The sequence below is a fragment of the Stegastes partitus genome, unplaced genomic scaffold, assembly GCF_000690725.1.
Source record: "Stegastes partitus isolate 25-593 unplaced genomic scaffold, Stegastes_partitus-1.0.2 Scaffold11, whole genome shotgun sequence".
NCBI lineage: Eukaryota > Metazoa > Chordata > Actinopteri > Pomacentridae > Stegastes > Stegastes partitus.
The window spans coordinates 465,322-486,303 of NW_007577742.1; the positions used below are offsets into that span (position 1 = coordinate 465,322).

General features: G+C 38.8%; 1 protein-coding gene across 4 annotated transcripts in view; it reads right to left on the reverse strand.

The window, feature by feature from the left end:
* Nucleotides 1-546: 546 nt before the first annotated feature.
* rnf24 (ring finger protein 24) overlaps nt 547-20,982 on the reverse strand; it is a 31,047-nt gene continuing 10,611 nt past the window's right edge. For 2 of the 4 annotated variants that reach the window (XM_008286980.1, XM_008286965.1), the window contains exons 2-6: nt 16,643-16,792; nt 13,082-13,124; nt 12,006-12,047; nt 6,301-6,380; nt 547-4,146 (exon numbers count right to left, since the gene is read on the reverse strand). In XM_008286980.1, coding sequence (XP_008285202.1) covers nt 4,005-4,146; nt 6,301-6,380; nt 12,006-12,047; nt 13,082-13,124; nt 16,643-16,785 — 450 coding nt within the window. In that variant the 5' untranslated portion in view covers nt 16,786-16,792 and the 3' untranslated portion in view covers nt 547-4,004. Of the gene's footprint in view, nt 4,147-6,300; nt 6,381-12,005; nt 12,048-13,081; nt 13,125-16,642; nt 16,793-19,756; nt 19,926-20,982 lie in introns of those variants that run through there. The other 2 variants (XM_008286972.1, XM_008286956.1) reach the window with 2 other exon arrangements.

The window sequence follows — 20,982 nt, forward strand, 5'->3', positions numbered from 1 at the left end:
TTAAGGAACGCTGCTCGAGGGGTGGGAGGGTTTGTTTGGACAGAGAGGCGAAGTTATTTGTGAGTCGAAGGGCTACGGAGGGATAAATAACACACCATACAAACTAGAAGAAAGTTCACTTCAGGGAGGCAGTGATAGAGATTAAGAACCCTAACTGGTCTGGTCGCTAAAACCAACCATGGAAATATAATGAAACCCTCATCTACAAGGGGAAGTGTGCTAATTTTCTATTTTGTTCGTCACATTCTGTCAGAAGAATATCTGCCATCAAACATGGGACGATTGTAGAAATGATTTTTTCTGATGCCACCGTTCTTTTCGCTCTGAGCATCTTCAAAATCTGGATGCTAAACGGCGTTACTGACAGTCATATTTCATTTGATGGTGTCTTGTCTATTTATAGTGGCGCTCGCTCAGAAGCAACACTGACGTCAGTGGTGATTTCAGCAGTGGGAAGCCGTTTATTATTGTATTCATGACTGACTCAGTTTCCATTCACTTTTGGCCACAGCAACACAGAGACTCCCTCTTATCTCTTTTCTTTTTAAAAATGTAGAACCTTCTTTCATGTTGGCTGGGACTTTTTTTTTTTTTTTTTCATTCCACAACATTTCATCTTAGGTTGGCACTTCAGTCTTTAGTGGGATTAAGGACGGCACACGGGGAAAGAAACGGGGAAGTTCAGGTGGTTCAGGTTTACAATCAAACACAACACTTAAGATAGCCAAATGGCAGAAAGTGTGAGCTGCCATTTAGTTTATATTAAGGAGCATTTCTTGTGCACCTCATTTTTAAACACACTGCTAATGATACTACCGTCTACATACATTTAACAATGGTGATATTAGTAGCAATGTCACTATGCAAAACAGCATGCTTTCACATTGAATCTCCTCGGTAATCTTTTCTTTCTCTTGCGAACCGTACATTCAAAGACAAATTCGTTAGCAGGAACAAAGCTTTAAGACTCGTGTTATCAGCAGTGACCTACAAACTATGTTGTAGTTTGGGCAAAGTGGAAGAACTAATCTTCGACGTATAGTTTGTAAAGTTTGAGGGGATATTGACATGAAGGAGAATGCAGGTTCTCATACTGTAACATCAGCAGTGAGATACGAGTTCAATGAAACAGTCACAGCTTCTTCATGATCAAAGACTAAAGAGTGACAAGGTACAAAACGCTGTACATCACACGACATATCGAAGAAGGCCCTTGCTTATTTTGTTCAACATAAAATCCAAAACCTCCTCGTTAACAATTTTCTGATCACAAAGTCAATGAAGAGATTGTTTAACACAGCCCTATCTTTTTTGTAATTGTGGCAGTTTTTTTTTGTTCAAATAAGGCTAAAGTGGCCAATACGTTTCTTTAAATCTGAGTTGAAGTGTTAAATCTTATCGATGGAAGTACAGTGCTGCATTCATGTACAAGGAACTCGTTACGGACGAACCACCAGGTGACAACTGGCACACGGGAACAGAGAAACCCTGCTTTTGCTCTCATCTAACAGTTGACATTTTCACCTTGCTGCATTATTCTCTGACCTCACCCACAAAGGTCATCGCTGCGGCGCGTGGGCAGACATTCAGCAGAGATGAAACATTCAAACCACAGAGGTCACAGTAACAATGCTTTTCTGCCACTGAAGGTGAAAGGCATTGTCGCTTTTTAAAATTGTGCTGCTCTGCTAATGAGAGAGAGAGAGAGAGAGAGAGAGAGAGAGAGAGAGAGAGAGAGAAAAAAAAGGATCTCATTGGGAACTGAGTGGCATTAAAGGCACAATCAGCAATTTGGAAGTGAGTTATTTGAAAACTGGATATGGAAATTTGAATTTTGTAAGTTTCTCCACAAATCAGTTTGAGTTTATTTACTTGTTTATTTTTTATCAGTAATGTTTGTAAATATTAAACAATGACACAAGCCTTTCACAGCACCAGAAAACACTGCATATGTAGATGTTAATTTAGTCTAATTTGTTTCATTCCGACAGTCCTGATTGCCGGTCTTACTGTTTTAATAGAGGGATACTTTTCTGTTCACCCTTGAATCACAGAATGTGGCTTTAGAGGTTATTTAGACCCCTTCATTCACAATACACTTCACAGTTAAAAGACATTCTCCAAATTCTCTGAGGTGCATCTCTGAAGCGAAGCAGATTTTTGACCCACCTTTAAAAATGAGCATGTCTACCCACAACGAGTTTATGAAACGCAGCTAACAAGAGATGAGGACGAAAAATGCCTACAAAAGCAGGGCTCAGAGTGAATGTATGTGTGGCACAAAACAAAAGCACCCTGTACCGTACAGAAAGAGGGAGAGAGGCGAAAGCACCAGAATACTGCAGCCAAAAAAAAAAAAAAGCTGAACTACCCTGCATGTGTGTGTGCATGAATGAAAATGCTGTTCCATTACAACCTGCTGACTCTACGGCAGCCTCTAATGCTGGCGGGGCAGCTCGAGCCGCTCCCACTGTGCATGCGTATGTGTCTGCTGACTGAAAGATATGCTGATGATATGCTGAGAGCAGTACTTGTGATGCAGGTGCGAGTCCGCCAACTCATTCTGTCTGTGTAGCTGTACCAAGAAATTACAATAAATTAGAAAACTTATAAATAGAAATACTTAATGAGATAGAAGCAAAAATGTACTGCGACAGTGAGGGCAGCGCATTTTGAGTAGGAGTATATTCTGATCTGTTCCTAATATGAATTGTCAGTTATTTTCTTTCAGGATATGTGACGCTAGTTTAGGCTAAACCTAACAGTTGGTTGCTTTGTCTCAGCTTTAACCTGAAGCAAACCACTGTAACATTCACGCAGCTCAGCTTTAATAACGGTTTGTGAAAAGATGCAGCAGCAGAGAAAAGTAAAACTGGAACGTTTGTGTCATTTTAGAGATTTTTGATTTATATTGCCTAATACCTTGTGTTTGTTCTGTAAAACGGTTAACAGATAAAGCATCAGGGTCTACACACTGTTGCAAATAGTTACTTGGAGATTGAAATTTTCCGTTTGAGAGGTCCCGAATGATTTTTCCGAAATGAAAAATCACGAGTGAGTTCCTGTAAATTCCTGTAGTGACACTATCATTTGTTCACTGTATCACCTTTCTGCATTAACAAAATTATAAAAACAGATTACAACAACAGTCACATTATACCTAATGACAAACAGGTGATGAGGGAACAAATTGTATAGTTTCATATAAACTATGTTGTTGTTTGTTTGTGTATAAAATTCTGGGTTTCAACACATTCAAACCTTTCACATTTAATCAGACATAAAGTCTCGAGGTTACTTAATTTCTGGCATGTAAGTGTGCAATCCGAACACAAATCACTTTCCGAATTTCCTGACATCTACTGTCATAGGTATTGTTGTCCCTTTGCGATAAATATATATATTTATATATATATAGTGTTTAAAAATGAAAGTTTACCAATTGAAAATGAAAACCCATGTTGATTTGAACTGTACACAAAAATAATAGTTAATGATAAAATATAAAACATGACCTTGGGACTAAGATCCACAAGCAATTAAGGTTTGACTTCTCATAAAGTGCTTGTTAAAAAAGAAAAAAACATTTTGTATTTTAATGTATTGTAGTTCTTGGCTTTTGTGTTTTCTTCCTCCTGGTCTTTCGCTGGTGTCCCCAGAAAAGTGCTTTGGTTGTGAAAAAGTCATCGACCATTTCTAAGTCAAGAAGGAAACTTCTTTTACATCAGCTTCTTCATTGTCCGTGAAAAGAAAAAAAAAAAGAAAAAATGAAAACGGCTGATTATCAGTCAGAGCTGAAATCAGGAAATCCTCATGTGAACCAATGCGAAGATAAAGAGAGGTGACAATGGCTGCAGATGCACAGTTTCTGTAAATATCTGTGCAGGAACTCCAGTTTCTCCAGTCTGTCCACAGACTCATACTAAAGTGTACCTGTACAGGTGGGTGTGTTGGGATGTGTGTTTGTGTGTGTCTGTACTGTAGTGTGAGAGAGTTGGAGTCTGCTACACCAGGTTCTCGATTCCAGGCAAAGGCTGCTGTATTGGCACAGGCGGATCCGTGCTGCCGGCCTGCTGGGCGAGCTGCAAGACGGGCATGTTGCACAGCGGGCACACTTTCCTCACCTCCAACCATTTGATGAGGCACCTGGAAGGAAGAAAAAGCAGTGAGCACACATTTAAAGCAGAGATTAGTGGGCGGTTGTGGCTCAGGTGGTAGAGCGGGTTGTCCTCCAATCGCAAGGTTGGTGGTTCGATCCCCCGCCCCTCGAGTGGAAGTGGACGCGGACAAGACACTGAACCCGAACGTGCTCCCAATGGCAGGTGTGTGAATGTGTGTGTGATTGGGTAAATGAGAAAAACATTGTAAAGCGCTTTGGAAAAAAGCACTATATAAGTGCAGACCATTTAGGAGACTCCAGAGTGCAAAAAATGTAAGCTATTTAAGCTCACTATTCTAGCCTCTACTACTCTAAGACACAGACAACACTTCTTGTTGGAGTTGCTTATTAGAGACAAAAACATCAAGTCCACATACATACACAACATAATGTGTCCTGTATTCTGTTAATTTTTGAAATAATTTTGCAAATCATAAAAAATATGACACACCAATTGATATATAAAGCAGCAAAGACATAGCAAAGATGCTATGCTAATATAGAAAAGGTGCAGCCATTACATCATGCGTCCACCAGCCGACACTATACAGTTTATCTTTGAATTGTAAACTCTCCCACTTGGTTCACCATCTTGGACACAATTTGAAAGCCAAATTGAAGAGAACCTTTCAAAAGGGCGTGTTGTATTTGTGATGTCATCCTTGATAGCTACTCAAAGCCCAACAAATCGTAACTGAGGGTTGAAACCATTGACTGCGCATAATGAAGGATGAATCCTCCATTGCATCATCCTCAGGCTTCCTGAAGAGCAGTTTTGAGGCTCAGTGTAGTGATTCTAGCTGTCACCTTCTTAGCAGTCCCTAACTCCTCCTAAGTCCCAGCTAATCCAAAAATGAGCCAAGTTGTGCGTAAGTGGAACTGAGGCAGACCATGCAAATGTCTCTGGGCCATGGACTGTCCTATGATGACATCACCTGTCACTCAAAGTGGTCACGCCCTCAATCATGCAAAACTTTAAGCCTTAATACAATTTAAGCGAGTGAGTTATGCAATAATTCACTCCCCGTAAGGTCATCATGATCAAGGACTTTAGCTATAAAGAGGTTTTTGTACCAGGGCGTTTATTTCTGATGTAAAATTTGGCATTTTAACATCGGAAGTCTGTGAAAGTTGAAGCACTTCGGAGCCTTGAGTGGTCATTTGAAGAACTGCCACAGCAGGTTGAAATGCAGATCGACAGAAGCGCTGCCCTCTGGCTCAACTGCTCAATGCCTCAGATTGAGACTACAATGGAGCGTATATACATAATAAACAAGTAATCAATTAATTCAGAATAAGTTTTAAATAGGCTCTGAAGCACTTTCTTTATGTTTTCGAGTTTATTTTTCTGTTTTGTACACATGTAATTACAGCGACTGCAGGACTGAGTGTTTCCAAAATGTAGGTGACAGACAGTTCAATACTGAGTCTGAGAGCCTGCTGTGAAAACTCTGATGGAGCTTTTGAGCTGCTCTGCTTTAAACCTCTTGTTAGAAGTTTGCTTGGTTTTATATGATTTAGCACCCACAGGGTTTTTTTCCTTTATAGTTTGTGTCCTTTGTCATCATTTGTAAAAAGATTCTGAAATACATAACTTATCTGATATCCATTTTCTCTGTAAAACAGCATGCCTTTACTTGTACACATGCTAAAAGCAGTGTATACACAGAGGATTCAGTGAGTGGTCACCACTCTGGCTGCAACTGGGGGGAAAAAACTAGGCCAAGGGAGGTGTCATGCTGATATAAACAACTCAGTTGAAATGGTAGGGCACGGGGGGAGGTGTCTGGCTCAAGCAATCCATCGTGTCCTGTGGAGTTCCTCACTTCAAACACAGTTGGCTTCACTTTCATGTACCAAAATATATAATTATGGAGCTTTTGTTATTGTCGTCTTACGCACTAACACACAATCCACCGGTGCAATGACTTGACAATAACTTGTTTACTTTAGTCTCTGCCGTGTGTTTTTAAAAAAACATGTTCACATCGACTGACTGTGTATAACTACGCCGAAGAGCACGTCAGGATGCATGGAAATGATCTGTTTTGTTAGGGAAATCTTTACTGATCCATGCCCTTGACTTTGTTTGTCCACTTGTGTGCATGTGTCCACAAATGTCAACAAAACCTTATACTCACTTTCTATGAAAGGCATGTTTGCATGGACAAATCCCCAGCTCATCTTTCTGCTTGAACTCCTCCAAGCACACTGCACATATCTGAAAGAGAGAGAGGGAGCTTGTGAGAAACTTTCTGTATAGACACATGTAACAACTTTTAATTTGTTGGCTGCTCTCTGCTTTTCGGTTGTGTCAGTCTTAATGTGAGCTTTGTGTTGGATTGGAAACAAACTATGCAAACAGCAAAGGTCAAGCACACATGGAAAAGGACAACTGTGGCCAACATCTGCAGAAAACCACGCTGACACAAAAACAGAACGGTATCTAACCAAATGTGTTGTGTTATATAAGTTTGACTAAACTCGCTCTGGGGATTTCAGCTCAGTTAGTGGCCTGAGGCTACCTTTTAGAGACAATGTTTTTTCCCTATTCAACAGAAAACCTGCCATCACTGTGATAGAGTTGAAAGGTCAAGTTTTCCAGCTTTTGTTTTCAAGGTACAATAGTCAGAAAGATTTTCAGTATAGTCAGAGCCACAACAACTGACAAGAAAATTGGTGCATATCAAGTCCAGAGACCCAACGAAGGAAAACAATTTACCAAAAGATCGGTTTGGTAACCAGGGAACATTTGCCAGGGCACTTATCTTTCTGTCCTTGTGGTCCAACTGGCAATGCAGGAGGCCACCATGTGTATCAGTGCAGTGGAAAGCCCACAGGCCTCCCTTTGCTTTGGCTCTTGTACAGTGTATGAACACCAAGGAGCACATGTCACACCATGTGCTACACGGATACTGTAGCAAATGATGCAAGGTGGTACAGCATATTTATGTAACACTTACTATCAAGACACCTGGTTATGTTCAAGACTTTCTCAATCAGTTTACAAATTTGTTGTTTACTTTTTCTAGAGTTTCTTATGTCTTAAGAAGTAAAGCCAATCTTCTTATTCAAAGAGCACGTTGTCTTTAGCAAACCCTACCATGTCAACAATAATTAAGAATTTATCAAGTGTTCTGTTAAAAGTATCAACACCAACTGAAATCACTAAGTTAAAAAGACAAGGACAAGAACTGGCATTTAGCAAATCTTGTCAACAGGTTTGTCTGTAGGAATCAGCAAATGATCACGCTGCTGACCACACAAGTGTGAACCTCTAAATAGAACGAATTTCAGGCTAGTAAAAAGAAAAACACTGACCACACCATGCCCTCAAAATCAGCTTTTTCAAGAGCCAGCAATGACAAATACAACAGTGTACAGGAACTTCAAACTGTGAGAAAACCGAAAAATCTGCAGAAGCGAGTAAACTGTTAGTCTATTTAACATTCATCCAACCACGGGGTAACACGCTCATAGTAGAGGGTTTTAATTTGGCACTCTCTTTTTGGCTGTCTAACCCCTCAACTGCTACTCCTTTAGCCACACACATTTTCTTCGTCTCAGTTCTATTTTATTGATGGTAGACGGACAACTACGGACAAAAAGAACAGTATGGGGGCTCTTAGCTTTCTGTCCTGAGGAGTTTTAGACACAGAATAATCCTCTGTGTAGATGTCTGCCTTGCTCTCTTTTTTGGTGAATAGATCAATGTTTTTGTTGGGGTTTTTTTCAGTTCTTGTCTGCGGTGTCACGATCACAGCTGACATCTGGCACACTGTGCCAGCTTCTGACAGAGCCTATTTTTCCCCACTGTTACGGAAATTAATCCTGTAAGCCTTAGTTTTAACAGTCCACACAAAACACATGGACTTGGTTTTAGGAAAAAAAACGACAAAGTGAAAAAGAACATTACAGGAATACAGACCTATGTCTCCCAGACTATTATAATCAATATTGCTGCCAGAAACAAATCAGCATATTGTAAACACACGTATAAGAACAAAATATGTTGTCAAGAAGAAATACGTTGTAAAGTATGTATATAAAAGCTTCATCCACAAAACATGCAACAAAGGGATTAAAATCAAGAGTTAGTGAAAAGAAGAGAATAACCAAGGCTCAGAAGAATCCTCAAAAGCAATTTATGAGAAAAATTAAAATAAACACAAAGTAGTGTTCATTTAATCAAAGTAAACTATGATAAAAAAGTATTAATGGCCAAACTATTTCTTATGACAACAAATCTAAACAAAAAGCAAACATTAGTCCTCACCAAATGAAAGATGAACAATAATGTTAGAGACTTGTGAATGGACAAATGAACCAAACACCATTTTAATAGTATATCTTATTCAGTAACATGCAGCATGTGGAATTACACACTGCAGCTGCTGATGAAAAAAATAAAAAAATAAAAAAATAAATAAATCCTCTGCTGCCCAGAAAACCTACTGGTTAGTAGATTAATCTGTTTGACCTGATGTATTGCTATTGATATGAGGCTCCTCGCTCTCATTAATGTGTCTATCAGTAACGTTATACGACATTACCAGTTCTTGAAGAAAAAAAAATGTATGTACTAAAATAATTCGCAAAAAACAATAAGAAGTGAAAACAAAAGCAGCTGGGACAAACTGCGAACCAGAAAGCAGCAGTCGAATTTACTAAAAGCAAAGTTAATGTTAATCTAATACAGCTTTGTGGATGTATTGTTGCTTTTAGATGGATATCTTTAATGTTGCTGTCAGAAGTAATGAGTAAGTTTTAGGAATAAAAATGGCACTTGATGTAACGCTTCCTTTAGATGCTCACTAAAGACATCCCGTTGGATAAATGCATTAATGCTATCCAGCCTTTTAGCATCTCTTCCAAAGCTAAACCTAGACAGTAAACAGGATATTACCTAAGCAGTAATGCTTCGTCAATCATCTCTTTCTAGAAGGATGTTGCTGCTCTATATTGGAGCAAACAGGTAGCTGTGGTGATGCTAATGCTAGCTGAGCAAATGTAAAGCAATTAAAAAGCACTATCATAGTGCCAACACCCCAAACTTTCTACATACAGTACAACGCTGCTTCAGCTCTCCCTTGTTATCACAGTAAGTAAATGGTTTAAACAGACAATTGACTGAAAAGATACAATGAATGGCGCACTGGATGCATTTTTGGTGTTTAACACAGTTAATATCTTGAAATTACCTTTTCACAAAGCATCAGTCTAAAATTAAAGAGGAAGAACTGGCTGACAGTATTTCCCAAATATAACATGGCAGAACTATTGCCAGGACTTTAGCCTAATCTAATACCAAATACCTACTGTACGGCTTTTACAAATTGTCAATAAATGGCTGGCGTCGTCATCATCATCATCACCATCATCATCACCATCATCATCATCATCATCACTGATACAGACATTTTTCAATGTAATCATGAATATGTTGTGTGGGCTATTTTCTGCATTGTCACCATGGTGCATATCCTGATTTGGAAAAATAAAAATAAATTTAAAAAAAAACCTCACAGCTAAACTGGCACATTTTAAGCTCTCTTTATACTATACAAGTTAATCTCCACTTACAACATAATGAGCTGCTATCTTAGTAATACAGACACTTTAAACACAGATTGTGGTTGCAAATAGAATGAAAGCCACAGCGCATTTCCCTGATACTTTGCATGCGTACAAGATTGTGCAAACATTTTGGTTCTTTATCCATCACACAGAACAAGTCTGGCTGGTAGCAAATTCTTTTGGCAACATGACAACAACCCCCAAAATACAGCCAGAGTCATAAAGAACTATCTTCAGCAATAAGAAAAGCATGGAATCCCTACAGACCTGTGATCTCAACAACATGGAGTCAGTCAGAGACTATATGAGGAGACAGAATCAACAGATACAGCCTAAATCCACAGATGAACTGTGCCAATTTCACCAAGATGAAGTACCTCAAAAAAAAAAAAAAAAAAAAACTGTGTGCAAGTATATCTGGATGAATGTGTGCTGTTTGAAAGACAAAATGTGGTCACACCAAATACTGAACACATTTACCCCCATTTACTGTCATAGCATATATTTTTTTCAAAGTACTGTATATTTGGTCCACATTATTAATAACCAAATACAAGAATGTTCTATAAACCATGAGATAACCTTGGTCATTGGCGTCTGAACGTTTGTAGTAAAAGCTGACCTGTGCATTTGTACGTTACTGCAGGTGTTTAAAAAAAAAAAAAAAAGTTGGAAAGATATTGCTGGTTGACACACAGCAGCATTACTTTCATGTAACACTGTATGACATGAATTCTTAACATTGAACATGAATTATTTTTAAATACAACACACAGAGCTGTTAAATAGAGATGGGGTCAAAGTCATACCTAAAAAAGAGCAGCAATCTAGGATGGCTGGTCAGGTTACACATCAAACAAACTTGAACAGGAGTTGACATGTAAATTGATCCCATATAGCATTCCTATTCTATATAGTATATTCCATTAAAATGTTGAGATTGAATTCAAGCAACTCAGGCAACACTCATGCCTCCAGGGTGATTCTTTGGTGTGGGAGCCTTCAAAACTGGGTCATCCACCCATGCGCGCGCGTGTGTGTGTGTGTATTATTGTCCTTAAACAAACGCAGCTTGGTTATTCGGTCACAGACTTCACTTACATGACACACTTCTGATGTTTTCTCTCAGTTTCTAATAACATAAACAATAAAAAACCTGAAGCCTGATGGGACGCTGGGAAATTCCAGCACTGCTGACAAGAAACCGTGTTCAGCCCTGCGCCAAAGCACACATGAAGATGCTATTGTTGACGTTTCATTTGAATCGCAGTGTTAAAGGGATGGTGCTCTTGGCTGGGGAATACCATTTCTCCACTGCAAAGCCTTTGCTGCTGCTTTACTCACTGTTCACTGCTTGTAATTTTCCAACCAAGCTGAACTGACATGCAGCATTATGTAACATGGTGGGCAGGACAGTCATGATTTAACCACAAGAGGCTGTTTTCACATGACAGTGAGTAAAGACTGATGTCAGATGACAAGCACTGTACATCATCATTGTTGCCAAATAGGACAAAACGTCAAAACCAGACACAAAACCCTGAGGTGTACAGTACTGTTGCGCAGATTGTGAATCCATCACATTGCACCCTAAGGTGTTCAGACCCTGTACACATCAGCGCCTGATGCACATTGCAAAATCTGTGAGTTTGTATCATTTGAAAACTGTTATTGTCCATCTTGAAGCTGAAGACCTTTATGTTTATAATGATACATGAGTTTTGAGTCCCAGGACTTAGCACTATATGTAGAGAGAAGGTACAGTACATTAGGAGTTGCCAAATCCCTTCACAGCAAAGAGGAAGAAACCAGAAAAAGGAAGTAATCTAAGCAAAAAGTACATTGTGGCTGCCCAACTGTTAGACGTAGGAGCATGTGCCTGATAAGTTCAATTAATGTTTATATTTCAGTACAGTCGGGGTTTTCTTACAAAGAGAATTTTTTTTGGAACTCCCAAAATATTTTAGCCAGCACCAAAATGATAGGAAAGTTGTTGTTTTTTTTCACCAGTTTTGGCAATTATGTTGTATTTACTCAACCTTAATCAACATGTTTATTTATTAAAAGGTCAGAAATGCATTATTTTCTGTCAAATAAGTTTATACACACTCATTACGTTTATTGTTTGTAAACAAAGGCTCATTCTGAGCCCGGAAAAACCCTGACAGTGAATACATGTCAGGCTGCACTGCAGAATGCCTACGAAATAAGAGTTAGGAAATTTGGGGACTTTTGGGTAAGAAAAAAAAAAAAAAAAATGGGTGCTTACCTCATGCAAATTTAACTCTTTGACTTTTTCCTTCTGAATGACCTAAAAGGCATAAAAGATAAGGAAAGATCAGTCACTTGTTAACATTGTAATGAGATAACAGCAGTATTTGTGGAAAATGCAATAAAATACTGAACACAAAAGAATGTGATGAAAAATTAGCCAGTCAGCATGAGCTCGAATAAAGGACAAATGATAAGATGTGCAGTAACACAGCTGCTAACACAAATGCATGTGTGTGTGTGTGTACGCTATATGCGGTTGATGGTCTTACATAACCCTGAGAGGAGTTGGACACATGAAAGTTTTTAGCTGGCAGGTAGTAAAAATGTACAGTCAAAATCACAGAGGTAATAGTCATCGTAAGAACTACTATACCCATGTGTGTTTGCATGTGTTTAACTTTGACATATTTATGTGTTTTTATAAGATAAGATAAGATAAGATAAGATAAGCCTTTATTTTTCTCACAGTGTTGTCAGCAGGAGTACACACAGAGATACACACATACTAGACAGAAAAATGTACATATAAAAAAACAGGATAACATAAGTAGAAAAATTCACACATAAAAACAATAGTGCAAGCACAAAACACAAAAATGCACATTAAAAATTGATGGCACGTTATATGCTGATATTACATAACTGGAGGACATGACAATGATGTCATTCCCCCCATCTCTCTCTCTCGCACTAGCTTTACAGGCCACATACTCTGCTAGCATGCTCAGTCCAAACTAACTGTGAACGTCATTTGTCCAGCTAAACCAGTTGTTTCCCTTTTGCTTAAATGAAATTCTGGGCTATTGGGAGGGAGTACATGTGTACTTGCCAAAAACCTGTAAATTGTTTTGAAATTAGCAAAATCCACTGGGCAGCATAGCCCATGAAAGGCCTGCTGCTGCCAGAAGAGTGAGCAAATCATTTCATGGGCCAGCTAAGCTGATATTTCAGGAGCAAAGGGGATTTTCATGATTCAATCGAAATACTTTACTGACACTTCATTTCTGCTCAACACTCTGTTATATCCAATTTGAAATTTCTGAGATGTAATTTGTGTGTGTGGGCTCTTACTTGTTTGTATGCATATAGCTCTTTGTGCGCCTGGTGCCGTAACCTGGGGAGACGTAAAGACAAAACATCTTTTTGATTAGTAAGGGACCTCTTTCAAACGACTATATAACATAGATAAACTAGCCACACATCCTGGAAAGGTAAAGAAAAATTGTAAACATAGTTGTAATTACTTTGCGTAATACTTATGCTGATGTACCAGTTAATTTTAGCATATCACTGTTGTAACAAATGGATGTTATTTAAAAAGCAATGTCATAATATCAAGCATATCTTCATAATTTGGCATGCATACCAAGTCTAGCTTTTATAAATGATATATCCCAAAGAGACAGCTAAACAAAGGAAAAGCAGTTGACATTAATGAGAAAAAAATGTTTGGGTTGTGTACGCTCTACATGAGTCCTGACTCAGGCATACTTCACCCCAAACAATTATGAAACTACTGACAAAACAAATATTAACTGGCTTAACCCATTACAGTACATAAGTGAAATATCTCCTGAAACGATACTTCTCCTGAAGTGTTAAATATTTATTTTTTAAGTAATGCAGTAAGAAGCCAAGTTAGATATTGACAGGTATCGTTCTAAACAGGCTTTGAGCCCTGGTTTCTTGTCAAGACAAACACTGGACTAAAGGTAAAATATCAACTCACAACATCACCCAAAATACATTAGATCAGACATTAAAAACATTACTCCAGGTTGTCAAGACACTATACAAAGACTTGCACAACTCCAAGTTAGAAGGAGAGTACTGACAGATACAACCCAAGTTTAAGTTACAAAACAAGTTGGCAAACAGTGAGACAACAGACAAAGCACTGGATAAGGAAAGATTCTAGGTACTGAGAGGGAGAATAACATATGTAGATGTAGGGAAGAAAAAAAAAAAAAGAACAAGAGAGATAGGAGAAAATCATAGGTTTGTAAGATTTACCTCCATTACAAGTAACCTTAACCTCTCGCAGCAGAGTGAGAGGGATCTGTAAAACAAGCAGCACAGTCTAGGAGAGAAACTGACATTTTGAAAGAGGTCAGCAGGTAAAGGTGCAGAGACTCCCAAGGGCAGGAACAAGGGTAAATGGGTCATGGGTGACTAATGGGGGCTTCTCAGTGGTGCTGAAGTACAACATAAAAGTTGGCAAGGACAATAACTGGCTTAAATATAAAAAGAGGTGTCCAGTGTGACCATTGTTTTAAATCTGTCTTTACCATAATTTCACTGCAGTCAGTGGCAGCTACAAATGTAAAGTATCTGTCATTAAAGTCTCAAAAATAGTTTACTTTGCAGCACATAATTTCACTGAACATGCATGAGCAGCGACCGATTGTTATCCACTGCAGTGATGACTAACTTGTAGACTGTTCTGGGTTATTTTTGCATTTATTCACTTTGCACATTCATGAACCTGTAGTGTTCATGTGAATGAACTTATGTTCATTCTTCGTATTTGACACGAGTGTGTGTGGACTCGAGACTTACTGAGAGAGGTGGTTGAGCGTTTCTGTGAGAGTCTGCCTTGTGTCAAAATACATGGACATGTTTGTCTATGCTGGAATGTCACATGTCAGTGCTAACATGCCACTTCATTGGTTTCTTCGTTCCCCTGGCCATGAAAACAACAGCCATGACACTTTACAGCACAGACACCACAGGAATGGCTCTTCACTGTGTCATTCGAGGTTTAACTAAGCCTTGTCCGTACCACAGAATTTGTTTAAAAGCTTATTTTTTCCCCTATTTTTTCATGTGACAACATCATAATAGGAATTAAAAATTTCAGAATAGTATATTCATGCTGCATGACAGTACATAAAAATCAACTAATTTTGGGCTAGTCCTTTGGGAGACTGCATCTTTAGAAGCCTTTTATGGAGCAAAATTGCTCTGTTTGCCTTTAAGGACTAAACCTGGCAAACTTGATTTTCAGTGTTGAACCATGGTACTGCATCAAAGTCATAAAGTGTCTCTTTACATCTAGGTGAGGAATTGTTGGAACACAAGAGTAGTTAATCTACTTACCATTTGCCCTGCAACATAGGATATGACAGGATGGCGAGGGGAGAATTTTTGGGGAAACTGCTGCTTCTCACTGTCTTAGATAAAAAATGTTGGGCATTATTTCCGTTAAATTTGCTGCTGCCAGGGGAAAACCTGGCAGCAACAGCAGCTAGGACAATTAATTAGACCAGTGGGGTTATAAAAAGGGGCAAAAGAAAGACTAGCAAGTGGTCTTCACCTTTTTAGCACTTTTCTACCTCAGTGACACTGAAGCGCTTACAAAAGTTCCAATTCACCCATTAGCTCCGACTACTTTTTCTTTTATGAGAAGCAATACTGGATTACACTCAAGACTCAGTGCCTAAAAAGGAGCTTTAACAATATGCATATAAATTCTTACAATCAACATAACACCCACGTGAAAGTTTAATGAATATCCAATTATAGCAAAATAAATTAACATGGAATATGGTAAAGACACTAAGGAGGTGAAGACCCTTGGAAAAACTGTACTATAATTTGTTTCTTTGACGCCAAGTGCCATGATCATAATAAAGTAGATAAGCCACTTTGATCTCAGCAGATTGCTGCTATTTTTCTTATCTAATCAGATGAGGAAGCTGCCAATTGTAGTATGAGCAATACCTTCTCCAAACTGTGCTGTTGAAACATTTTGCCCATTTGTCAAAGGACTATGAGAAAGGCAAATTCAAAAACACATTTCAGGAAGAAAAAGATAGTCTTTTCATTCAGCCTTGTGACAAGTGCATACAGTGTGTTCATTATAAAGTAAATGGTTATTATCATGTAGCTGTTTTGCATAGACAGGTAACTAATTCTGGGTGCAGATATGTTTAGAGCTGAACTTCACTGTAGCATTTCTTCTTTTCCAAATCACTAGCTATAAATTAACCTTTAGTCATTACATTATCAAACATCAGTACCTGTTAAAGTGTCCCCTTTATGCACAAATATGGATAAAGCCACACTGAAATTGTATGAGGACCCTTCTGAACAAATAATTCATGAGCCAAAGAGACCTGAAGGATGTGTTATGAGGACAGTTGCATAATGACAGTCTGTGAATACTAACATTGAGCTCTTATGACAATTTTCAGATCTCAGATAGGTAGTGATGCTGACAGTTTGCTAGTCATAAGAGATACACCATCCTAAAAGCTATCATGGTCTTCCAAGTTTGGCTTCACAAAACTTTTTCTTTTTTAACAAAGCTATGTGAATTCTAAATTATAGTTGCACATGTAAATTTCAAATGTGTTGGTTAAATGTATAAGAATTAGGTAACAATGGTTAAAATTTGCTGTTCGGTTTAAATTTGTATATGAATGTGTAGGACAAGCAAGTCTAGAAAAATCTGTAGCCAGCGTTGTGTTGTAGCCAGATTAATGATCTGTTGCACCCAGTAGTGTTGCCTGGTCACATAAAGCTCTGTATGACACTTTTTAGCCACAAACCCACATGGCAAAGCGACTACATACACAATAAAAACATCTAATCCTATTATAAAACAATGCTCATTTGAAAGGCTCTTACCTTATTAGGTAGCAGCAGAAGAGGAGGCTGAGGATGAAGACAAAGATGGCGGTCCCAAACACCACAATGTAGATGTTAAGTGGAAGGTTCTGGAACCCTATATTTGGCATCCTGAAACTGTAGTGCGGGAAATCGGAGCTCATGGATATTCTGGATGGAGGGAGAGAAATGACATGCAGTAAGTAACTACTTTAACACACAACACACCCTAAAAAAAACACATGGACTAAGAATGAAACAACATTAAAGGAGTCAAAAGAAAACTGGAACTAGGGGTCATGTAGTTCCACTTTGAAACGGGGTTTCCATGGCACAGTAGCCTTTAGTGCCAGAGAAATGTGCATCAGGGCTTTTGGTTTCGCTTTTGGTTTGGTTTATTTTAACATCTTGAGTTAGATTAGGCTTTATCAGTCCTAACAGGTTCTGAAGTTATAAAAAACTGGGCACGTCTGTGTGTGTGTGTGTGTGTGTGTGTGTGTGTGTCACACTCCCTCAGATACGACAGAACAAAGGACAAGCACTTAGAATGATAGCATATATGATAGGGATTTATCTGAATACAGAAAGGCTATTTAGATATTTAGATATGAACAAAAAATCCCTCCTGAAAAGGGATTCAGCTTTGAAGCTTTTCAAAACAATGAAAAAATACATTTAAAAAATCCTACAGCTTATCACAGGTTTACAGTGATAAGCTGTATGGCAATATTCTATACACACATTCTTTATATTGCATGATATTTATGATATATGCTGTACTGTCAATTTATAGGTAACCCTTGCCAAAAATAATCCAATATAACATTCCAGCCATAAATCATTTTGGACGTGTTTTTGAACTGTAATGTATTATACAAAGAGGTGCTTTTACTATTTCACCACCATGCAGTCATATAAAATGAGACATAATAATGCATTTTCAAAAAACCTGTCAGTCTTGTGTAATAGAATTCAAAAGTACCAGGAGAAATTGGTTCACACATGCTGTGGCAGCTAGTGTGCATGTTATGATATTGGTTAGTTGGTTCAAGATGAGTGTGTTGCTCCCACAGACACCAAAAATGTTTAAGAAAACCCCTGTAAGCTGTGGAAAATATGCATGCTTCTCCTTTATTTCCTCTCTCCCCTAAATAATGAGCACATTGCCACTGGTGCACAGCTAATTTACAACACTCCTGCATGACAGTTTGCTTAATTAAATTTTCATCTGCTCATATTTTCTGAGAAATTCTTTAAAAATCTGATTGATAAAAGTTAAGATAAGCTGACAAGGATCTTTTGGTCAACTGCTCCCACTCAGTATACCAAAGGGACATGACGAGACATGTCTTTGCTCACAGAAGAGGAGGAGGAGGAGAGGACAGGAATAACTTTTGTTCCTTTTGGATCCCTGTCTTGTGCCCCTCCCTTTCCCAAACAGCTCCATTCCTCTATGCTCCTCTAGTGGAAAGTTTTGTAGGTTTTGCTGAAGCCACTGACAATCCTCTGCTCAGGATCAACAGGACATGTTCACCCAAAAGCCCTCTCTCTATTAGCGCTCTCTATTAAACAACAGAAGGCTCTCTGTGTGGGAAACACTAAGTTAGTTTTAGTCAAAGAAGCCTTTATATAACATTACTATGCCTACTAGTTACGTGCCCACTACTACGCCTGGGTGCCTAAATCCAGAGCCCCCCATGTCCCCTATGCAAAAGTTGTTGGCACTGTGTTGCTATTTAAAATATATTCACCTCTCTCTAGCTTTACGCAATAGCAATGTTCTTCCTAAGACACCTGGCTCATGATATCAGAGGACAGGGTGACAGGGTGAAGGAACTTGAAGTTCTCTTTCTAACACTGTGATTTTATAATTAGTATGTTAAATGTACTTTTAAAAAAATGGACTGCAAGGCTATAAGATCGAGGTTTTACATCATAAACCAAGAGAGTTCTGACTGTACAGAGCACATGTAGGAGGCGAGGAAAACAGATGAGGGTAAATGTCACCAAAATTGTTCTTGGGACTAACAGCCAGATTAAGCCTGAGCGATACCTTAGAGTCGTCTTGTGCAAATTTAAATTTCACTGTGTATGGTCAATCTGTAAACATCACTGTAATGTATTGCTGATTTGGCCCAACAGAATCAAAAAAACTGCCTTGAAAAACAGTGTCATTGTAAGTATTGTGAGTTACAAATGCTAGCTGAGGACAGCATCTGCCACAAAGGATAAATCTTTTGCTGGGACAAACAGCTTAGATAAGGAATGACGTTTGTGTGCTGCCTTCATGAAATGGCAGATGAGAGGGGACTAAACACAAAAGCTATAGGGCTACTGTCAAAACTTTATTCAACAGTTCATACAAGGAGAGAGGGAATTGTTGACACAATCCACAGGAATGAAAAACTTGCGATTATAGACAACTGTTTTTTTTTTTTACTTGACTTCAGCACATTGTGGATGGAGCCCGTTGCAATGAAATTAATGAAGCTCAACTGTAACCAAAAGAGCCACACCCTTAAGGAAAATGATGAAATATCTTCCCTCTGTCCAGATATATTAGGCCCACATGCAGTTGTTGCTGAGAACACTGTGCATATCTAAGAGTGAGTAAATCATTGTTTATATATCAAAATAGCAAGGTGTAATTTTCGAAAACAGGACATTTTATCCACCGATTTTGCGAGCTAACGGAACTTCCTGTTTTGACAATTTAATCAGATTTGATAAGCCATGCAATAGCATCCTTAAGATAGCCCTTTGTTGTCCATTTTAAGCCTCCATGCTAATCTAAAGCCCTGCTGTGTCCCCGTCTTTCCCTCCAAACACAGCCCAGACAACCTCCCCTTACTTGTGTAAACGCAAACATGCTTCAGAGCTACATGCCTTTAAATCAAACCTCTGGAAATACTTGAAATCAACAAGCTTCACATTTTATTCTTGACAATAGTAAGTAATCTTATGCACTCTATACATAGTTGGAATAATTTCATATGAATCACATGGTGACACAACAGAGTGAACACAAAATAGTTTAAACAAGGAGAAGTCATGCTGCCCTCCCAACAACACTACAACCACATTACTATGTCTTATTTTTTTCTCATAGAACGCACACACATAACATTCACATACCCAAGCGGTGCCTTCATGCTGACAAGCAGAAAAGTCTGCAATGATCTGCCACACATGCCTTTTAAAACTGACATGACTTGTCCTTGAGAGCCCAGTGAGTGGGTTGCCTCCTGCTGACTTGTTTGGATCATAGCCCTTCCTTGCCCCGTTCGTAAAGGCTTCATACTAATCCCAAGACCTCCACTCTGACTCCTTTTGGTGTCTCTCCCTTAGCAGAGCCACACAACCTCCCCCTGTTTATCTGAATGCACAAACATGCTGCACAGCAACATGCAGGTACACAAACACCTCCGGAAAAAATCTGAATCCAACACTCTGATAAAGTAGATAATTACGTTAGAACAGAGATCTCCAATAACTATGTGGAAAGAATCTCTGCAATGTTCATGTTTTTTCAAATTGCTCTGTATCATAAAGCAAATATGTTTTCTGTATAAATATATTCAATAGCCTGATAATCTATGCTGTAGCAGTACTATGTCCAGTAAAGGGTTGACTCCTGTGCTGTAATAAAATGCATCTCCTTTGGCAACGCAGCAACAGAAGGATTGCCCTAACGTTCACCACAGAAGCATAAATCAACCTTTACAGTGTCAGGGACATACAGAGGACAGCTATGTGGGTCAATCAGCTGGTAAGAGTTAAGTATGTGGTAGTATGTCATTGCAGGGGATCACTGCAAATACAGGTTAGACTGAATGACAGATTTAAAAAGTCTTTCCCTCTGCACCATAAGGCTGTGTCCTTCACTGTGTGCAACACCCCTTCAGTATCAAGATTCGCTGACCGGGAGGGTCTTGGGTACATGAAGTGATCTTACCCCTTTTGCAGTCAACAACCCACATACCTCGAAAATATCTTTGAGGTGTCACATCCTCAACACATAGGGGTCTATTAAAAAATAAGTCAATGTGAACTGCTAACCAGCCACTGGAAGGGGATAACAAATTCACCAGTAAGAACAGAGAATACTGACAGAAATTCAATAATATAACAACATACAACTGATGTGAATACCAGTGGGAGGACAGTGTTCTCTATCACTATCACCAAAACAATACATAAGGGAATACCTCTTGGAAGAATGTGTTAGTCCTTCAAGTAGAGGTCAACAGATGTGTACAGTCTACACCGATTCCCACTGAAGCAGCCAACAGCTATTACAACAGATCATAGACTGTATAAAAGATGGACGTAGCTACCGTGACGTCAGCCGTTGGTTTCTG